Source organism: Gavialis gangeticus, unplaced genomic scaffold, assembly GCF_001723915.1.
Source record: "Gavialis gangeticus isolate Ggan-Ray unplaced genomic scaffold, GavGan_comp1, whole genome shotgun sequence".
NCBI classification, from domain to species: Eukaryota; Metazoa; Chordata; order Crocodylia; family Gavialidae; genus Gavialis; species Gavialis gangeticus.
This window is the reverse complement of record NW_017729022.1, coordinates 34,855,077-34,873,158: the sequence shown is the minus strand read 5'-3', so window position 1 is coordinate 34,873,158 and position 18,082 is coordinate 34,855,077. Positions and strand designations below refer to the sequence as shown.

The following is an 18,082-nucleotide window of genomic DNA, read 5'->3' as shown; positions in this document are numbered from 1 at the left end:
TGATTTGATTCACTGATTCGAATCACTGTCCCAATTCAATTCAGCCAAATCTGAATCTAGAGATTCAATTCTGATTCAGAGAATCAGTGATTTGGCCACAGACACAGCTTTATATGTTTTTACTATGTACCTTGAGGTACTAGGCATGGCTCGTGAACACTGAGATGGTGGGGCAGATGGAGCATCCCACGGGAGTGCAAGGGGTTCCCCTGCGCACTTGGCAGTGGATCTAGAAGTGGACCAGAAGTATTTCCAGTCCACTACCAGGTCTGCCGTCAAGTGTACAAGGACCCCCTCCCTCCGTGCCTCCCTGGCTTAGTGATTGGCTGCGGATGACCCCGGGTGCCCCCCAGATCCAGGTGACACCAGGCACTGAGCCCGGGGATGCAGGGGTCCCCCGTGCACTCCACGGTGGACCTGGAAGTGGGCTAGAAGTACTTCTGGTCCACTGCTAGGTCGACCACTAAGTGTGGGGGACCCCCACCCCGTGCTGCCGTGGGACACTCCATCCACCCCACCATCTCAGTATTCAAGATCCACACCTGGTACCTCAAGGTATATAGAAAAAATATATAATGCTGTGGCTATGGCCAAAATCATAGAATCTCTCTGAGTCTCTCTGAATCAAATTGGGAGGCTTCTGATTAACGGAGATTAACGGGTCTCCTGAGTCCATTTGGATTCAGAGATTTGGCTGCTGAATTGGGCCGAACCTCTTCCAAATCAAATCAGTGACTGAAGCTTCGCACAGCCCTAATAACTGTTTACTTTCACTTTGTGCTGCCACAACAAATTTTATAGCACCACAAATGTGATGCCTGTTTCCACTCTATATGTAACACTGGTTTAGTTCTGGCCTCCACAACAGAACTGTTGCATTGAAGGTGATCAGTGGTGGTTTGAAATATGTTTTACTGTGGTATAAAGATTTTACAATGTCTTGTGAAAGCCTGTGTTATAAGAGTAGACTATATCATTAAAGGGTCATAAATTGAATTATTTATGGTTATAATAGTCAATCTGCTTTGAACATATGCTCAGGGATCTACATCCTACTTCATATTTTAGGCTTATGATTTCCAGTGAAAGATTTATACCATAAAGGTTAAATATTCATAAACATGAGCCTAAGTGCACATGCCATTACTTTGTAATCTCTGCAAATGAGTACACAGATATCTGTTTTACATATTTGGCATTTGTAATTGAGGCAATATTTTTAAATTTGTAACTTTAAATGTATCAAATGATCTATATATGCACATGCATTGCAAATGTATGAGGTTTGAAATCAGTGTATATAACATTTTAAATTATCCTTGCAGTCTTGCAGATAGAATAACACTAACCCAACAGTGAGATGTCAGATAAAAAGAAAAAAGAAAACTGCCTTATAGACCACCAGTTTTTAAGACAAATTTCAGCTAGAAAAGTTGGCAGTGTTTCATCAACATAATTTAGGACAATTTTTTGTTTTTTATTTTCCTGAACATAACATAGAACATAATCAGAATCAGAGTAGACTATAGCATGGTGGAAGAATCGCATCCAAACTTCTCCCAGTTTACGTTGCTGATAGAAAGCCAAACAAATTCTTCATTCAGTGTTTCAAGGAAAAAATAGTGAACAGACTGATAATCAACATCTCCAGTCTTCCACAAAAATAATCATTAGCTGTTAATTTGTTGGCATGGCCATGGAAACAGGACATGTAATAGTTTGCTTTGATTAAATATAACTTATGCCACTCTGCATGATTATACTGTTATAAAGTAGAAGTCTTTGCTAAGTAATTGGGTATATTTATATAATGTATATCTCAGTTTCAGAGGTACAGTACCAGAGAAACTTTGACTTACTTTGTACATCCTTATGAATAATAAACAGAAGAACATGACATGAAAATTTAAGGAACTAGACTGTCTGAAGTGGTTGAAATTATCATATTACTGTCTAAAAACTTTAAAAAGTGATAGCTATGTCACAATCATGAAGTTTTACAAACTTTAGCATATGATAGAGTATATTTTCTTTTTACTGTAACATACCATAATTTTCAGCCATAGATATAATTGCATCCAGATGATAATAGAGCTCTTTTGACTTTTAAGAGATAATGTGTGTTAAGGATATAAATAAGACTAGGTTTGCTTGGCATTAAGGGGAGTAAGTGCTTTAGGTACTTAAAGTCCCCAACAATAAGAAGCAAATTGTATGCTGAAAGTAATTAGAGAAATAATTGTGTATTATTAAATATTATTTCCATAGTTTATTATTATTATTATTATTATTATTTCCAACATCCTGACATATATAGACTATTCAACTTCTAAATTCATACAGTTAGACTGTGAAGCTTTTCTTGACTTCAGTGAATACTCATTTATTTAGCAGTCAGTAGAACTATTCAGTAGAATAAAAGGCTAAGGATTGGCCAGTCTAGCCAGATTGTTCGCTGGACATATTGCATAATAAAATACCACCTGAAAAGGTTGTCTTTCAAGTAAACCTAATAATAATAAGAAAACCTAATTTAAAAAAAATGAAAACAAAACCCCAAGCCCTCATTTCCCACACTAGAGCAGACTTTGAATTTAAATAGTTAAACTCCAAATAATTTCTCCATTTTGTTATCCAAATAACGGCTGAAATCCTCAGACCTAGGAAACTCCCCCCAGAAGACACTTCTTTTGAATATCTCATTTGAAAAGTGAGTATTCATAGATTTTTATCAAATATATTTGACTGAGGCCCAGAAATTATTCAGATTATGGGAACAAGAGTTGCTCCTTGTTTCTTGCAGAATTTATACTTATAATTAATCTTTTGCATCTAAAAATACCTCAGTTTCTAAGGAAAATGAGTCCAGTCACAATTGAAATAACATATAATACAATCTAGAATAAGGGTAGTTTAAATGTGAGAATGCCACTTTTCTACTTACACAGACACCCTGGAACCATAATTAAGAAACTGCATCTCCAGTCTACATGATGCAGAGAAAAATTGAAAGTATTTCTAGAGCAAAAGCATTGTATATCCAAATTCCACTTTTTTAACATGTTATGCAACTCATGCCATATCTAATATATGACCTGATGCTACATGCCATTGGCACTTACAACTCCATTTGAAAGCAACTGGAGATTTGAGTGCCTCGGGCACGCAGAATGAATCCTATTCTGTAAGAATATGAGACCCCTGCTTTAACACATTTCATTTATGATATTCATGAGAAAACATGTTGGGCTTAAAGCCCACCTTGAATGTGATGACTATATACCCAAGGCTATGTTTGCTGACATACTTTACAGTTTGAACTGTTGTGCTCAGATTTGTAAAATAAAGGTAAATAAAATAAATTTCTTCCCACCTGACATGGCCGAATGAAAGGATGTGTGAGAAGCCAGAAGGGATCTGGCTGATTGCAAGAAGTAACTGTACATCTGTTGACCTTTTCTGCTCGCCTCCTGCTATTATCTTGTTGTTTGGCTGTAGGATAGTGGTTCAGAGCTGGCCAAACAAGAGTGTTAGCCAAAGAATTCCCTCTGCTTTCTAGTGGCATCCTGGGTCTACTACAGTTTCGCAATTATGCACCCTTCAGCTTTATACAGTACAAAGCATTGATCAAAGTAATTCTAAAAACACAGGGGAGGACTGGAGCTCAGACTGCTGAATGGAATCTGAGCCCTTGTCAGTCAAGCAAGAAGTCTGCTGGTTGGATACATTCTGAACTAAAACAGCCCTTTCTTAATTAGTACTGAGATTTACTCATCAGCAGCACAGAAACAAGGCAAAACCCAGAATCTCAGAATAACTGTAAATTTAAGCACTCACATACAGATGCACCCTCTGTGGATTTAATCACATGCAAGCAAAACACTTTTGGGTTTATAAAATAAGATAAATAGCTGAAATCCAGCAGAGTGATTGCATCCAGACAACAGAACTTGCACAATAAATAAAGCTGAAAAAGCAAACTCCCAACGAGGGTTTCTAAAACTGAAGAATGGTTTACCTTGTCACTGACAGATTTCAACAGGGGAAAAAAACCAGTGAAACAGCTCAGCAAAACTGGACATATTACAACCTGACAGTCTTGCAGATATATATGTACTGCATAAGCCTCACCAAATGAAGAAAAAGATTTAAAATAGTGTGAAAATTATATGAAAGGCAAATTCTCTTTTTCATTTCCATGCAGTACTTGTGCTTGACTCTGTACTTGTGTACATTTCTGTACAAAATGATCTGCAAGTCACAGTGTCAGCAGACAGTCATTTGCATAGGGTATTAGCCAGAAGGTTTTTCTCCCTGGAGCAGAGTGAGAACAAAGGACTGAATATTTCCAGACAGTGAAAGATCTGAAAAATTGGAGGCTCAGAGACTAAGAATAAGATGATGGACGCATTCACCAAATGAGCTTCCAAAGTGACTAGGGTCTCCAGATCAATGCAAGTGGCTGTAGCAGACTGTACATACACACACAGCTTGCAATCTGCTACAGTGCAAACATGGGAGGCAACTTGCAATAAAGACAATGTGAGAGACAATAGAATTATTTTTGTAGGGAACTAAAAATGCTGCTTCTTTTAGAGTAAATTCTAACACTCTGGAGTCATGATTCCCTATTTATCATATAACACAGGCTGATTTGTAAAGCATGCCCCTCTGACTATGGGATAAATGATATGCAACTCTTTTTTATTTGATAGTCAAAAGCACCTGTTTGCAAATTTGGAGGAAGTATCTAATGAAGGTGAAAAGCCAACACATTTTTGTCACAGTGTGATATTTAAACCACACTAATTGTTGGTTACTCCTGACAATTTAAAAAAAATGTATAATAATTTATCATACAGTTTGTTAACAAAGTTTATATTCTGTGAACAAAATAAATTTTCACAGACCAGAGGAAAATTAAATCATTACATGAACTATAATTTACTTGAAAGCTTAAATCCTTGTATTCTTAACTTTTTTTTTACCTTGATTTTAAATAAAATTTATCTTTTTTCATCATTTTATCATTCTGGACATACAAAAAATGTGATGCTCCTGAGTTTTGTGCTCTCTTCTAGTTTACTTTTAGGGATAACTTCACATGCTGGGGGTTTGAAAAGAGGGAAAGAGTTATCTATCAGGATCTTAAGACTCCTAAACTAACAAGATTTCTTTTTAAAGCTGCTCAAAGGTTTTGAAGGTTAAGAGTAATCTCCACAGACAAGGATTAGAAACCACATAATTAGGTTAATCAGGTGGATCTTCTCACCGTTTGTTACACATATGCATATACACAAACTCTTATATACAGGTTTATGTATATTTGTATGTTGTATGTAAAGACAGAGATAGAAATGTATAAATTCACTGTGTTGCTGAAGATAATATTCTTGCCGTGAGATCAGAGAAACTGATGCATCATATTCTTGTTACGTATAGGGTGCATCTACACATGCCCATTAACATGCAGCAATAAGATCTGGAGTTTATTGTTGCCAGGTGCAGGTCTACACATGCACCCAGGATGGCAGCATGTTGAGCCAGGGTCCTGGGGGTCAGCTTGCCAGTCCAAGGCTACTCCTCCCGGCACCATGTGCCAGCCAGCCAACACCTTCAGCATCTACACGTACACTGTGGTGGAGTAAATTAGTTTACTCCAGCCTAATAGGAGTGCATGTGTTGTCACCAAGATGTTTACTATGCAACTAATTAGTCAACTGCGCAGTAAACGTCTTGTGTAGACATACAGATGCAGACTCACACATGGGGCCTGATACCCTGCTGGTGTAAAAGGAGTTGAACAGGTATGGTATACCAAACAAATACCTGGCACAAATGCATGAATCAGTTCAGGTGAAACCTTCTAACTTCCTTGTGCTGGTGACCTGTACTACAGGTAGTAGAACAGAAACAGTATGCTCAGAAAACCACTATACCCCTCCATGCAGTTGAGTGGCCCCAAAGCACAGGGCCCAGGGCACTTGCCTTGATTCGTCCCCTGCTAGGGATGGCCCTGTGCCTGTGCATGGAGTATCATATGCCACTCCTGGTATATGCCTTGAGCCTAGGAGGTGGAGGAGGAGATAAATTATTACTCTCAGTCACAAAAGCATGCTGGAAGACTGGACCAGGAGTGGAAGAAAGTACTGCCAAAGGAATCACTGTGGCTTCCTGAGTTGTCCTTGTTTGGGATGGTGCTTCTCTGCAGTTAATTATTTGAGGGGGAATAGAAGCCTCTCATGCAATCAGAGATCAAATGCAACATGGTTTTACTTGTAAAGTATATTTTAAAAAATCATGGCCCAAAGAGAGTGATGCTCAGCCTATAAAAAACTCAGTTGTTTAATGCAGCACCAACAAGCCCAAAACACAAGTCTCTTTCTCTGTACATGGAATGATTCCTATACTGTTTGCTCCCTGAAGCTATTTTTATGAGAGAACTGATATTCACAGAAATGCTGCAGTTTCTAGAACAGCAGGAAGAGCCAAGAGATGGCACGGTAAATATTCATGTGTGAAAACCACAAGAAAACAAAAACTAGTTATATTCACACCACTAGCATTGCCCTACAGCTACCACAGCGTACTATCTGAGAGTCTGCAGTGTTTTCCTTAAATTAATGGCAATATCTGTAGGTCTATATTTTAGTCACCCCCAATATTCTCAGTATCTTTAAGTCTCAAAGAAACCCCAAGGCACTGCATAGCTTTAGTATGCTAAGAATGTACTATATTATCCCAAGTTATCAGGGGACCTCTCAAAAAATATAAAATAAAGTTCCTTCATAAATATCCCAGCTTTCAGTGACGATGGCAACTTCTGTTATCTCCTGAATTGCCTTTAAAAATCTCACTAGAGATTCTGGTAATTCTATCTGAAATCACAGTAACCGCACAATCCTGTGGCTCACATTTCCTGTATTGCATTATCTTCTGATAACATGTTCAGCAACTCCTATCTCTCCTGTATGACAATTGGGAGGAACAACAGGAGTTCTCTGTGAAACAGCCCTGTTTCCATTAGTTATAGATCAGCACTGTTATTGCAGCATATGAATTCCATACAGATGGTTACAACGTTCTCCCCTCCACTTTTGTCTGTATTTGAGCTATATTCATCTCAGAACTATCTCGAGTGCCTTGCAGACTTGTATAAAGCCTAACATATTCCTTCTCTTTGGACGTCTCCCTCCTTTTTAGGATCTGTTGTTATAAATTGAAGCCATTGTAAAGTAACTTGAAAAGACAGAACTTTTGCAATGTCAGAAGTTATATGACTATTCTCATCTCCTCTAGGAAGGATCACCAGTGGCAGACCACATGCCATGAAGGCTCTGACCTGTCCTGCTATTTTTGATTCTTTGATAATTGCACTCTTCCAGCTATTGTTCTGCAGCTGTGGTGGCTGGTATTGGTAATGAAGGGAATAGCAGTTCCAGACATGGTATGATGCAACCCCATTAAAGGCTTTGAAAAGCAAAGGTAAGACCTCAAATTTAAACTAGTATATGGAGAGCCCACACTTTTCCTCTCACTTAAACTGATATTCAATGTGTAGTGACCGGCATGATGCACTTATGCTGACCTGCATTGTTAAAGAAGCAGGCAGCTGCATGCTGTACCAATTGAAGCTTTCAAGTCTAGGGCATGATACTTTATTTAGGGCTAAGGTTTCATGGCTAAGAGAATTCTGGGGGGAAAAAATGGAGGTCATAATACCATCATTAATGATAGAAGCCAGCTCTTAGGTAGCACTTTCCACAAGTAGATTTCAAAGCACTTCACAAAAGGAGATCAGCACTGTTAACCCTGTTTTGGGTTGTAAATTAGAAGATCTATTCATCAGAAGTGAGATTCTCGAACAGTATTCCAAATAGGAGTACCAGGGGCAATAAACCTACTTAGATGCAAGGTGAAGCTTAATAAATTTATGACACAGTTACTTGATATAGCAGGAAACTGGACTCTGGTGCCATATTGCCTTTCCAGTCCTATGTTCCCATTCTACGAAGAATGAAACTATGGCAAAGAGATGAAATATGCTGCTAGACAACCTTCCAGCCAAAAATAAATAAAAGGTACCTTTTGAGCTAGTACAATCACCTCTGTTTCTGGGCCATATCCTGGCATGAAACCTAGAAATGGTCTAGGACAGTAGTGGAACAAGGGGGAAGCTACAAATGGTTCCTTGCCTGTTCGATTTCTCAAGTAAAAAATCAGAGGCTGAGTTCACAAACATGGTTGGACTATGTTGATACTATCCCAACTTTTTTTTTTTTAAACTAGCCAGACAAGATGTTATACAATTCTTGACCACAGTCTCCCACTTTCCCTCACAGATGATGTGACATGCATATTATAAATACAACCAAGTCGTTGGATAATATTCCACACCCACACTCAGCATAGCGTGACAATTCACATTTTACTGCATGACTGAAGGAAATACTGTACTTCAGTTAAAACCTTTTGCAGAAGTTGGAGGAAAGGCAAAATATATTTTAAACACAACGTATGTTTCAATATTTTTCTTCTGCTTAAATAACATTTGAGAAAATGCTTATTAGAATTTTCCAGATACATTCCTTTCTTTGGCTCACTACACTAACATAATAGATTTGTAGAAAATGATATTGTTTTATTGCAGTTAATATGATTTAACTGTCTCCTTTGTTGTTTATATAATTCGTGAGTCAAAACAAAACTGCTTTTCAATTTTTAAAAATGAGATGGGTACTGGGTTGGGGAAGTTTAATATCCATCAGAATGAAAAGATTACCATTTTGTCTCAGACAAGCAAAAGTATGCTGTGAGGACTGGATGTTTTAGATAACGTATAACAGAATATAGAATCCTGCACCATTACTATAGGTCACTGTTTCGTATATGGCTCTCAACAGTACAGAAGAAATTTCTTTACCTTCTGCTCCCTGTTCAGTGACCTGTATAAAATGCTTTTGGCATCCTAACTCTCAGCGAGTCAGGAGAGACTACAGCTTGTGTTAGGGTGGCTGAACTTGACCCTGTGGGAAGAGGTATCACATCCCAAAATCAACATTAAAAAAGAGACTGTAGGGATTAAGAATCATGGGCAGAGGATACTTATAACACCAGGACCTGACCTCATGAATAATTAAATTACATTTCATTTGGCTGCAATGCTGGCACAGGGACTATTGAAATATGAGCTTTAGAAGTGGAAAATACATGCATTTTAAATACGCTGAAAGAAAATAATAAATAAAAAGGAACTCGGGTCACTAGAGCATACATGCTGGTATCTGGTCACATGCACTGAACTGAAAGTTCACGCTGCATCTTGAGAGGAGATGGCTGGTCACATCTGCCTTCTTACCTGTGGTTCCAAGAAGTATTTACTAATATAGGACAAAAACTACTTACATTTGCTGAAAGTTGGGAGGTAAGAGTAGCAACCTTTTCCTGTGATGCAACCAGCTCTCTCCGTAGTTTTTGAATTTGCTGGATGTGAGATATAATAAACTTGTGTCATTGTTTTCTCATTTTACCAACTATTTCATTTTTTTAAAGGGAACATTAAATACTGTCTTACAGCCTGGTAATTTCATATTAAATTCCAAAACACTATGAAACGCCAAATAACAACATCTAAAGAAGTTGGCCTTTAGGACTAGGGTCAGAAGGTACACATACACCAGTTTAAGTGATCAGAAACCAGTTTAAACCTGTAATAGAACATAAGTTCAATGCACATAAACAGCTTTCAAAATGGCCAAAACAGGTTTAAGACAAACCTAGTTGAATGTAGTATCAGACTTAACTCATTTAGGCCAAACAGGTTTAAGGAACTTCTGTCCCAGATTGTTTCCTAGTTTAAGTTAATTCACAGTCCCCCAGCAACCCAGGACGCTTTGCAGCCTTAGGCTGCAAAGTGCTCTCTGCTCCAGTGGAGTAGGGTTGGCACTACTCCTCTGCTCCATAGCCACTGTCTCTGCTCTGGCTGGCTGACAAGGGGGTGGGAGTGGGACTGAGTGTGGGAAACTGCAGCCACGGTCTGCCTGCCAGGCATTTCCCCACTCGGGGCCAGGTCCGTGGCCATTCCCCAGTCAGCATGCTGAGGCAGATGGGAGGGAGGTGTGTTTAATCCAGCCTCTCTCCCCTGTCCTACCAGCATGGGACCCCAGCTGGGGTCTGCCTGGCAGGGTCGCAGCAGCCCCTACCAGGTTTTCCCCCCTCAAGCGGTGGGGGTAGGGCCATGGCTAGATGCTGATCCCAGGACAGCAGCCTAAGGTGGGGAGGGAGGCCGGTTTAATCTCCCCTCTCTCCCTTCTTCCACCAGTACTGGACCCCAGGCAAGGTCTGCCTGGCAGGGGCACAGCAGCCCCTGCCAGTATTCCTGCCCCACCTCTGGCCTGGTTTAAATCCCTCTCCCTCACCCCACTTCACCTCAGGCTGCCAGTCCGGGGCCGGCATCTAGCCATGCCCCCACTCCCGAGCAGGCAGAGGGGGAAAAGCCTGGAAGGGGCTGCTGCATCCCTGTCAGACGGATCCTACTGGGGTCCTGTTCTTGTGGGACTGGGGAGAATGAAGGAATTAAATTCCCCTTCCTCCTCACCTTTGCCTCAGGCTGCTGGCCTGGGGCTGGCATCTGGCCAGGCACTTGCCCCCGCTACTTGAGCAGGGAGCAGAAGAAAAGCCTGGCAGGGGCTGCTGAGTCCCCGCCAGGCAGACCCCTGCTGGGGTCCTGTGCCAGTGTCAGAAGGAAGGTGGGGTAAACTCCCTTCTCTCCCCTCCCCCATTGCATCAGCATGCCAGCCAGGGGCCAGGGTCTGGCCATGCCCCCCTGCCCCATCATTCAAGTGGCAAGTGGGGAAAAGCCTGGCAGGGAATGCTCCCCCCTCCAGGCACACCCCAGCTGGAACCATGCAGGCCAGGGTGGGGGTTTAAACTCTTCCCCAATCATATTCAGCAGCTTGCTGGGACCTGGCCACACACCCTTGCCTCCCCCCCAGCTCAAGCAGGGAGGGGAGAAAAGCCTGTAGGGCTTCCTCCCAGCCACTGTCAAAGAGAAGGGAGGGCTTGCTCTAGCACCCCCAAGCTTCTAGCCTGAGCCCCTGCAGACATGTGGATGCATTTCTGGAATGAAAAGTGAATGTCTCTTCACTTGCTTCTTGGTTCAGTCTACACAGTTTAGACTAACCTGCAAAGACTGAATCAATTCAGGCCCGGGATTTTTGAATGTCTGTACTTTGCCTAGGTTGCAACTCTGTGTATATATCCTATATCCTAGTCATAGACCCACTGACAGTACGGGGAAATGAGGAATTACAGGAATTAGAATCCCTTGCTTGCTAAAGGAAATGTGATGTTTGTGTCCCAATTTTGCAGATTTCAAATGTACAATTAATAAAAAACACTTGCACTGCCCCCCGATAAAGCTTCAGTTCCTAAAAATAAATAAACTTGGTGCCTTCATGACATGCATTACTACCCTTCTTTGTTCTAACAAAGTTCGCTGCATGCAGGCCAGCATCAAAATACAGAGAAATTCTCATGAAAAATACACAAAAAAGAGGTATTGTCACACCTCTCTGCTCATGGAACTAAACTCAGTGGTGGCCACTTAAGCTGTTATGAGTTATAGTAGGTTTGTAATTCCATTAAGAGATAGCAGCCTAGAAAGTGTCAGGTAAAACCCATTTTGGAATATAGTGAACATGCTTATTTCTCTCCTCACCATAATTATACCATTTAAAATTATATCATCAACTGTTTTTTGTTTTACTCAGCATAGTCAAGGTTGTTGAGTGTGGAAGCAGAGTAAAATGCCTGCAGTAGTCAAGGTAATACCAAAAAAAAGTGTATTTTTATGAAGCATGGCTCTTGGTAGCATTTTATGCTTGAATTTCCCTTAACTTCATAAACACAGGCTTGTTCAGAAATTTAGCACAGTGCAATACATTAAAATGTACATGATGTAGATTTAAGAATTAACCTTGTTCTGCAGCAATGATCTGCACAGACACTTTTGGCCTTAAAGGAATCATTGTCAATGAAGTCTGAAAACATATATCCCAGCCCCTTCAGTCATAAGGTTGATAAGCTTATTAATACTCTCCAGGTTTTTGGTACTTGATCCAAATGGTATGTACAACACTAAATATAATATATGTTGCCATAGCTGCAATGCATTTTACTGTAGAGTCTTTTGGAACTAACGTTTCTTGTACTGATATTTTATACTTAATGAATTAGAATAAGAATATATATGAAGTCCATTGGACTAATGGGAGATTTTTACCTCTGAATGTGCCTTTTCTTCTGCCTGATGGGAAAAGAAAAAAAAAAGTTTTGAAACAGAAATACATACATTTCACATGAAATACTACAAAAGTGTGTGCATATATATATATAAGTTCAGTCTAACAAATTACATGTACAAGAAAAACAATTCAAATACCAGAACTGAAACTGATTAAATATTGTCAGTAAAAATATTGAAAGAAACCCTTTCTTCCTTTCTTGGAATAACACAAATTCAATACAAAAAGAATGTTGTCTGAATAATGAGCAAAGGATCAGGTTTATTATAATGGCTAAAAGGTTCTTAAGAAGAACAGTGGAAGAACTTCAATAACAATAACTGCATTTATAAAACATTAAAGAACGTTTGATGCAGCATGACTATACATTTACTACTCTGCATAACTGAACTGCTGTATCCTCACAATAGCTAAGGCTGGCTCAAATAGGATGTTGCAGTTACCACAAAGTGGTATCTAAGATACTGTGTTGCTTCCACCTGTGACTTTTACGAGAGGAAATAGCTATAGTATCTTCTATATCAATTTATGGTAACTACTGGCTTTTTATTTTTGACCACTCACATGACACTTAAGGATACTAATACTTTACTTTCTGAAGCACAATTGTGAAGGGTAGATTTAACTGAACCAAGAAATGAAAATGTGTTTTGTTACTGTCAGCTGAAGACATACTGCATGAACAGTCATCAAAAGAGCAATAAAAGTTTCTATGTCAATATGAATGTTACCGTGCTCTTGAAAGCAAGCAAATGAAGATCTAAGGCTGGTAGTCTCTCATTGAAACAATCAAGTGGATGTCTGCAATTGGCTCCTTCATTCCTTGAGCCCAAGCTACCTTCTATGTACCATGGGGAAGAGGTAGACCTGAGATAAAGCACTTTTTTCCTGAAAGCTTGTTCAACATGTCTCCCAACTATGCAGTTAATCAAATAAAAAATATCACCAAATCCTCTTGTTTTTCATACAATTTCTGGACCATCACAGCTCCAAAGACACTCCAACCCTAAGGCTAATAAAGTCTAAGAGGCAGAAGGTAGGGCAGGGTGTCATCCTGCCTGACTTCAAACTAATGGGTCTAACTGTCGAAATATAACGGAGCATAAATGCCATTCACATGCCAAGGAGCCACTGGAGAAGAATATAGCAAGTGATTAACAACAGGATGCAAGAAAGTGTTAGTTACAGCAGGGACTCTCTTTGATTTATATCTCTGTATCCCCTTTTCCAGTACATCAATTTACTGTAAAAGTTGGCAGAGTATTACTATACTAGAATCTGCTAGCTCCTAGTATATATGACATACTGTGCTGTGACACAAAATGTTTGGCTCCATACCTGTACAATATGTCCAAAAGCAAGAACTGCAATGTATCTGTATGTCATCTGAAACCCCATATGGAATCAAATCAAAGGAAGAAAGAAAACCAATACATACTGAAAAAAATGGTGAATGCTGAAGTCCTTTCTCATTGGACCTATCCATTATGTGAAGTGCAGTATCAGCAAATCAAATAGTACATCTTCTGAATCTCAAACTCCAACTCCCAAAGAAATATTCTTCAGGGAACAAGCTCTAACTTTTTGCTGACCTCTGCTGATAATCTAAAGATGAAACTCTTTATTTGCTACTTTCTCTTGGTCTCCCTGCTGAGTACTGATTAAGCTACAGCAAAACACTAACAGTAAGAAAGAAGGCAGTGGTTAAAAAATTGATAAACATCTTTAGTCCAGACACTTATGGAAATGAGGTCTGCTCCGGAATTTTTGCTTGGTGCTTTTGGCCTGAGTTATGGAAAACGTCCAGCTCTTGTATTCCTTTTTCATGCTGGGATCTAATAATAGTAGAAAGTGAATTATGTGTACCATAACCCTTCTGAAGCTACCTCTTTCTGCAAGAAGTGGGAGACTGCATAATATCACCAAACAATGAAACTTTGTTCTTTAGGTTCAGCTGATTTGATACTGAAAGCTACCCTTTTGTCTGGTGTTTCCATTTGTGCACCATTTCCTGATTAATTGCTTTAAGGTTGCCTGAACTTTTTCACAGCAGGAACAATTCTGATTCAGATTGTTCTGCCTTCCAGTAAAACCATGCCACTTGTATACTTCTAACTCTTTTTTTTTCTTGTGACCTTAACAAAATCTTTTGCAATCTTCCATTATCAGGCATAAATAATCAATAATTGAAATATGATGGTCTAGTGACTAAAATGTGAAACTGTAGTCAGAAGTTTTTTAATCTCTTCCTAGCTACTAACTTGCTAAGTGACCTGGATAAGTCATTTAAACTCTGTTTCTCTATGAAAAACTATTTGCCTAGAGTTCCACAGGGCTCTGCTAATATTTGCAAGGTGCTTTGAGATCTTGAATGACAGGAGCTATATAAATACAAAGTTCTATTAAATCCTTGCTATGGTATAAAACATTGGGACAGAGATCCTTCAGAACTGCTGACTGATCAAGCAAATTCTGAAAGCCCTGGGTGTCACTTTAGAATCTGCGTTTTTTCCATCTGTCATTTTTGTAAAGTTCTTCTAAAAATTGACATCAGAGCTGGAATTGCAGCTTTTGATACTCCCTATGAGAAGAGAGCATAATGCCGCAAAGATATGGAAATCGTCACAGGGCTTTTTCCACTAACAAAATGAAAGTAAGCTCTGCAGCTCTGTCCTAACTAAAACAGTCACAGCTTATTTTGGGGTAGTGTGAGTAGATGCACCTCTCCTTCTCCCCAAGAAGCAAATCCCAGACACCTTCTACCTAATAAGCAAACAAACAAGACAAAATAGTAATATTTTTTGAAAAGGGTGCAGCCTGCCTTCCTGGCCAATACAACAGCCATGGCTAATACGTAACTCCAATACTTGCAACTAGGAACACAAGGACTGAAAGAGTGACGACCACAGCCACAAGGACATGGCATACAAAGAGTTGGCGGGTTGTTCCTTAAAGCATGTTTCCACCGTCTTCCGTAATTGTTCCTAGTTAACAGATAGGTTCCTACCTATTAGACAGGGGAACATACAACACACACCCATAACTATTCCCCATTTAGAACATGGGCATCTGGCTTACGTTCTGACCACCATATTATATTAAAGTTTTTCTAATGAACCATTCCCAGAACAACAGATGAAACGTTTCTAACAAAAAAAATTGCCTGTTGATAAAACACAAAATCAAGGGAAGAAAAAGGAATAATAAGGAATCCTTCTTTTGGGGAAATACATTTAATGAAATGAATTAAATTTTCTCCCTAGAAACAGCCTCTAAATACTGTCATTTTTGCAAAAGATCAACTGGCACTTAAACTACAAATTGTCTCTCTCAAACAACCCTTTGCTTTTAAGCGGAATATGCCAAACAGTAACATTACAAAAATACTTCACAGAGCACCCAGTAAGAGACCTTGCTGTGAAAGGGCACAGACACAAAATGCTAAGGAATCCAGTGAATATTAGGAAGCACAACAGTACAGATTGGTAGACAGCAGGGAAGCCTACATGAGGTTAGACTCCTCGCTTGTGTTATATTTCTCGGCCTTGAAACAATTTCAGAAAAGAATGTGAGTGCTAAATTCAACACTTAAGGAAATATAATAATTATATATGAAAATTTAAGGATAATAATAAATGTAAATAGCAGTGTCACTGCTTTACAGCAGTACTAACAATTCTAATCCATATAATCCTCAAACTATTTAATGAACTAGATAGTTTTCTGACAAATATAGTACATCATAGGCAGGCAGGAGGGCTTTTTGGTTTTTTCAAAATTGTCAATACTTACTGTAGAGTAGAGAGAGGAAGTGCTGGAGACCAATGATAATGAGGACCCATGTACTAAAAAAAAAGAGAGAGAGAAAAGAAAAAAAGAACACAAAGAGAGACATTATATAAAATATTGAAGAAACAGCATGAGACCTCCCCTGTGGAGCTCAATAACTGAGCATCTCTTTCAAAAGGCAAAGCAATCTTCCACAAAGAGCAGCTATTAGAGGTTATCAATACATGTATACACAAACCCTGTGGTTATTTTTCTTATTCTTGAAATGATTGCCTTAAATGGAGAGACCCTTGCCTGTATACTCAAAATGAAACAGATTTTCAATAAGAAACAATATTTTCACCAGTAAGGCAAATATTATTTCTGTTGTTTTGGCAGTGAAGCACCTGATAAATATAGGGTTTAGTGAGATCAGAATTGGATCTGTTAATACAGGTCTATCCAAAATGCAGGATGTAGATACCATTGCAACTCCCAAGTCTTTCTTATCTGGGGTTATGTTATAATAATTCCTTTTAGATGAACCCAGAACATTGTATTCTGTGACCTGCAGCCTGCACTGGAATCTTTGTCTTAAAGATGAGGGCTACTGCACTATGCACCAGTATATTCCCTTTGGGCATCAATGAATTTTACCTTCAGTGAGCACTATACTGACTGGCTTTAAGTAATGGCACATGGCCACCTGGATTGTTTCCAATGGGACTACTGTGGGGAAAAAAATTGGAAACCCTTCTTTTCAGCTTCAAAATGTTTCTTTAAAACAGATTTTATCAAGGGTAAAGTTCTAATAGAGAACCTCATGGAAGAGCTGCTATTCTATTTTTATTATAACATGAAATTCTATTCCAAGTTTTTTTTTGCAGGGAAGGCACAATTTGGAAGATTATTTCATGTCTATACTTAACTGGTATACTTTTTTACTAAATGTATTATGATATTTTTGGTAACTAATCAATGCATATTCTGATGCTCTGCACATGAGATATTTCTTACAGACAACCTAGACTTTAAATAACATTATTAAGTACTAAAAAGGCATCTGATTTACTTCAAGCCCCTATGTCCATTCTTAGATTCTTATAAATGTATTTATAATGCTGTTGCTTTCATCCATTTCCATCCTCCCTCCTTCTTAATCCAGGGGTCTGAACTTGGGTCCCTGGCACCAACAACTTGAGTACTAACTTTCCAGCTTGTCCTTACTGTCGCATACTCAAGTTTCCCTTACTTTCACAATCTCACTTTCTCTTCGGTCTCGCTTCTGTTACTCTACAAGCCTGCCTTAATTTCCCACGCAAAATAACATACAATGGCCCCACCACTTTTCCCATCCATGCTGTCCATTCCCATCCATGTCTTTCCCCTTACCTATAAGGTTTGTGAATTACAAAGATTCATTTACTATTGCAGTACTGATTTATCTTTTCTAACTCACTCATTAATCCGTTCCAACCTGACTTCTATTCTTTCCACTTGTGAAAATGCTTTTTCCACAGTCTATTTACCTTATTCTTTCTTAGATTTTCTGTTCATTCCCTACTTTTCCAGACACTCTTTTGCAAGTTCTCACTCTCTGCCCCAAAGAGGGATCTGTCCTTGTTCCCCTTTAAAACCTATGATGATACATCATATTAGGGCTAAGTACAGATAGTCAAAAACCCTTGAATCAATTCATAGATTCATAGACGTAGGGTCGGAAGGGACCTTGTAGATCTTCTAGTCCGACTCCCTGCCCTGGGCAGGAGAGAAAACTGGGCTTAAATGACCCCAGCCGGGTAAACGTCAAGCCTCCTCTTAAAGACCCCCAAAGTAGGAGCCAGCACCACTTCCCTTGGAAGTTGGTTCCAGATCCTAGCCGCCCTGACTGTGAAGTAGTGTCTTCTAATGTCTAGTTTAAACCTACTCTCTAACAAATTATGGCCGTTATTTCTTGTTACTCTGGGAGGCGCTCAGGGGAACAAGGTCTCTTCCAATCCCCACTGGTC

The 18,082-nt window shown here is 39.3% G+C and overlaps 1 protein-coding gene across 1 annotated transcript in view; it reads right to left on the bottom strand.

Annotated features, from left to right (window-relative positions):
- NAV3 (neuron navigator 3) overlaps nt 1-18,082 on the bottom strand; it is a 1,048,024-nt gene that overhangs the window by 63,308 nt on the left and 966,634 nt on the right. Inside the window, exons 21-23 of the mRNA XM_019514774.1 lie at nt 16,098-16,150; nt 12,284-12,307; nt 9,406-9,483 (exon numbers count right to left, since the gene is read on the bottom strand). Coding sequence (XP_019370319.1) covers nt 9,406-9,483; nt 12,284-12,307; nt 16,098-16,150 — 155 coding nt within the window. The remainder of the gene's footprint in view (nt 1-9,405; nt 9,484-12,283; nt 12,308-16,097; nt 16,151-18,082) is intronic.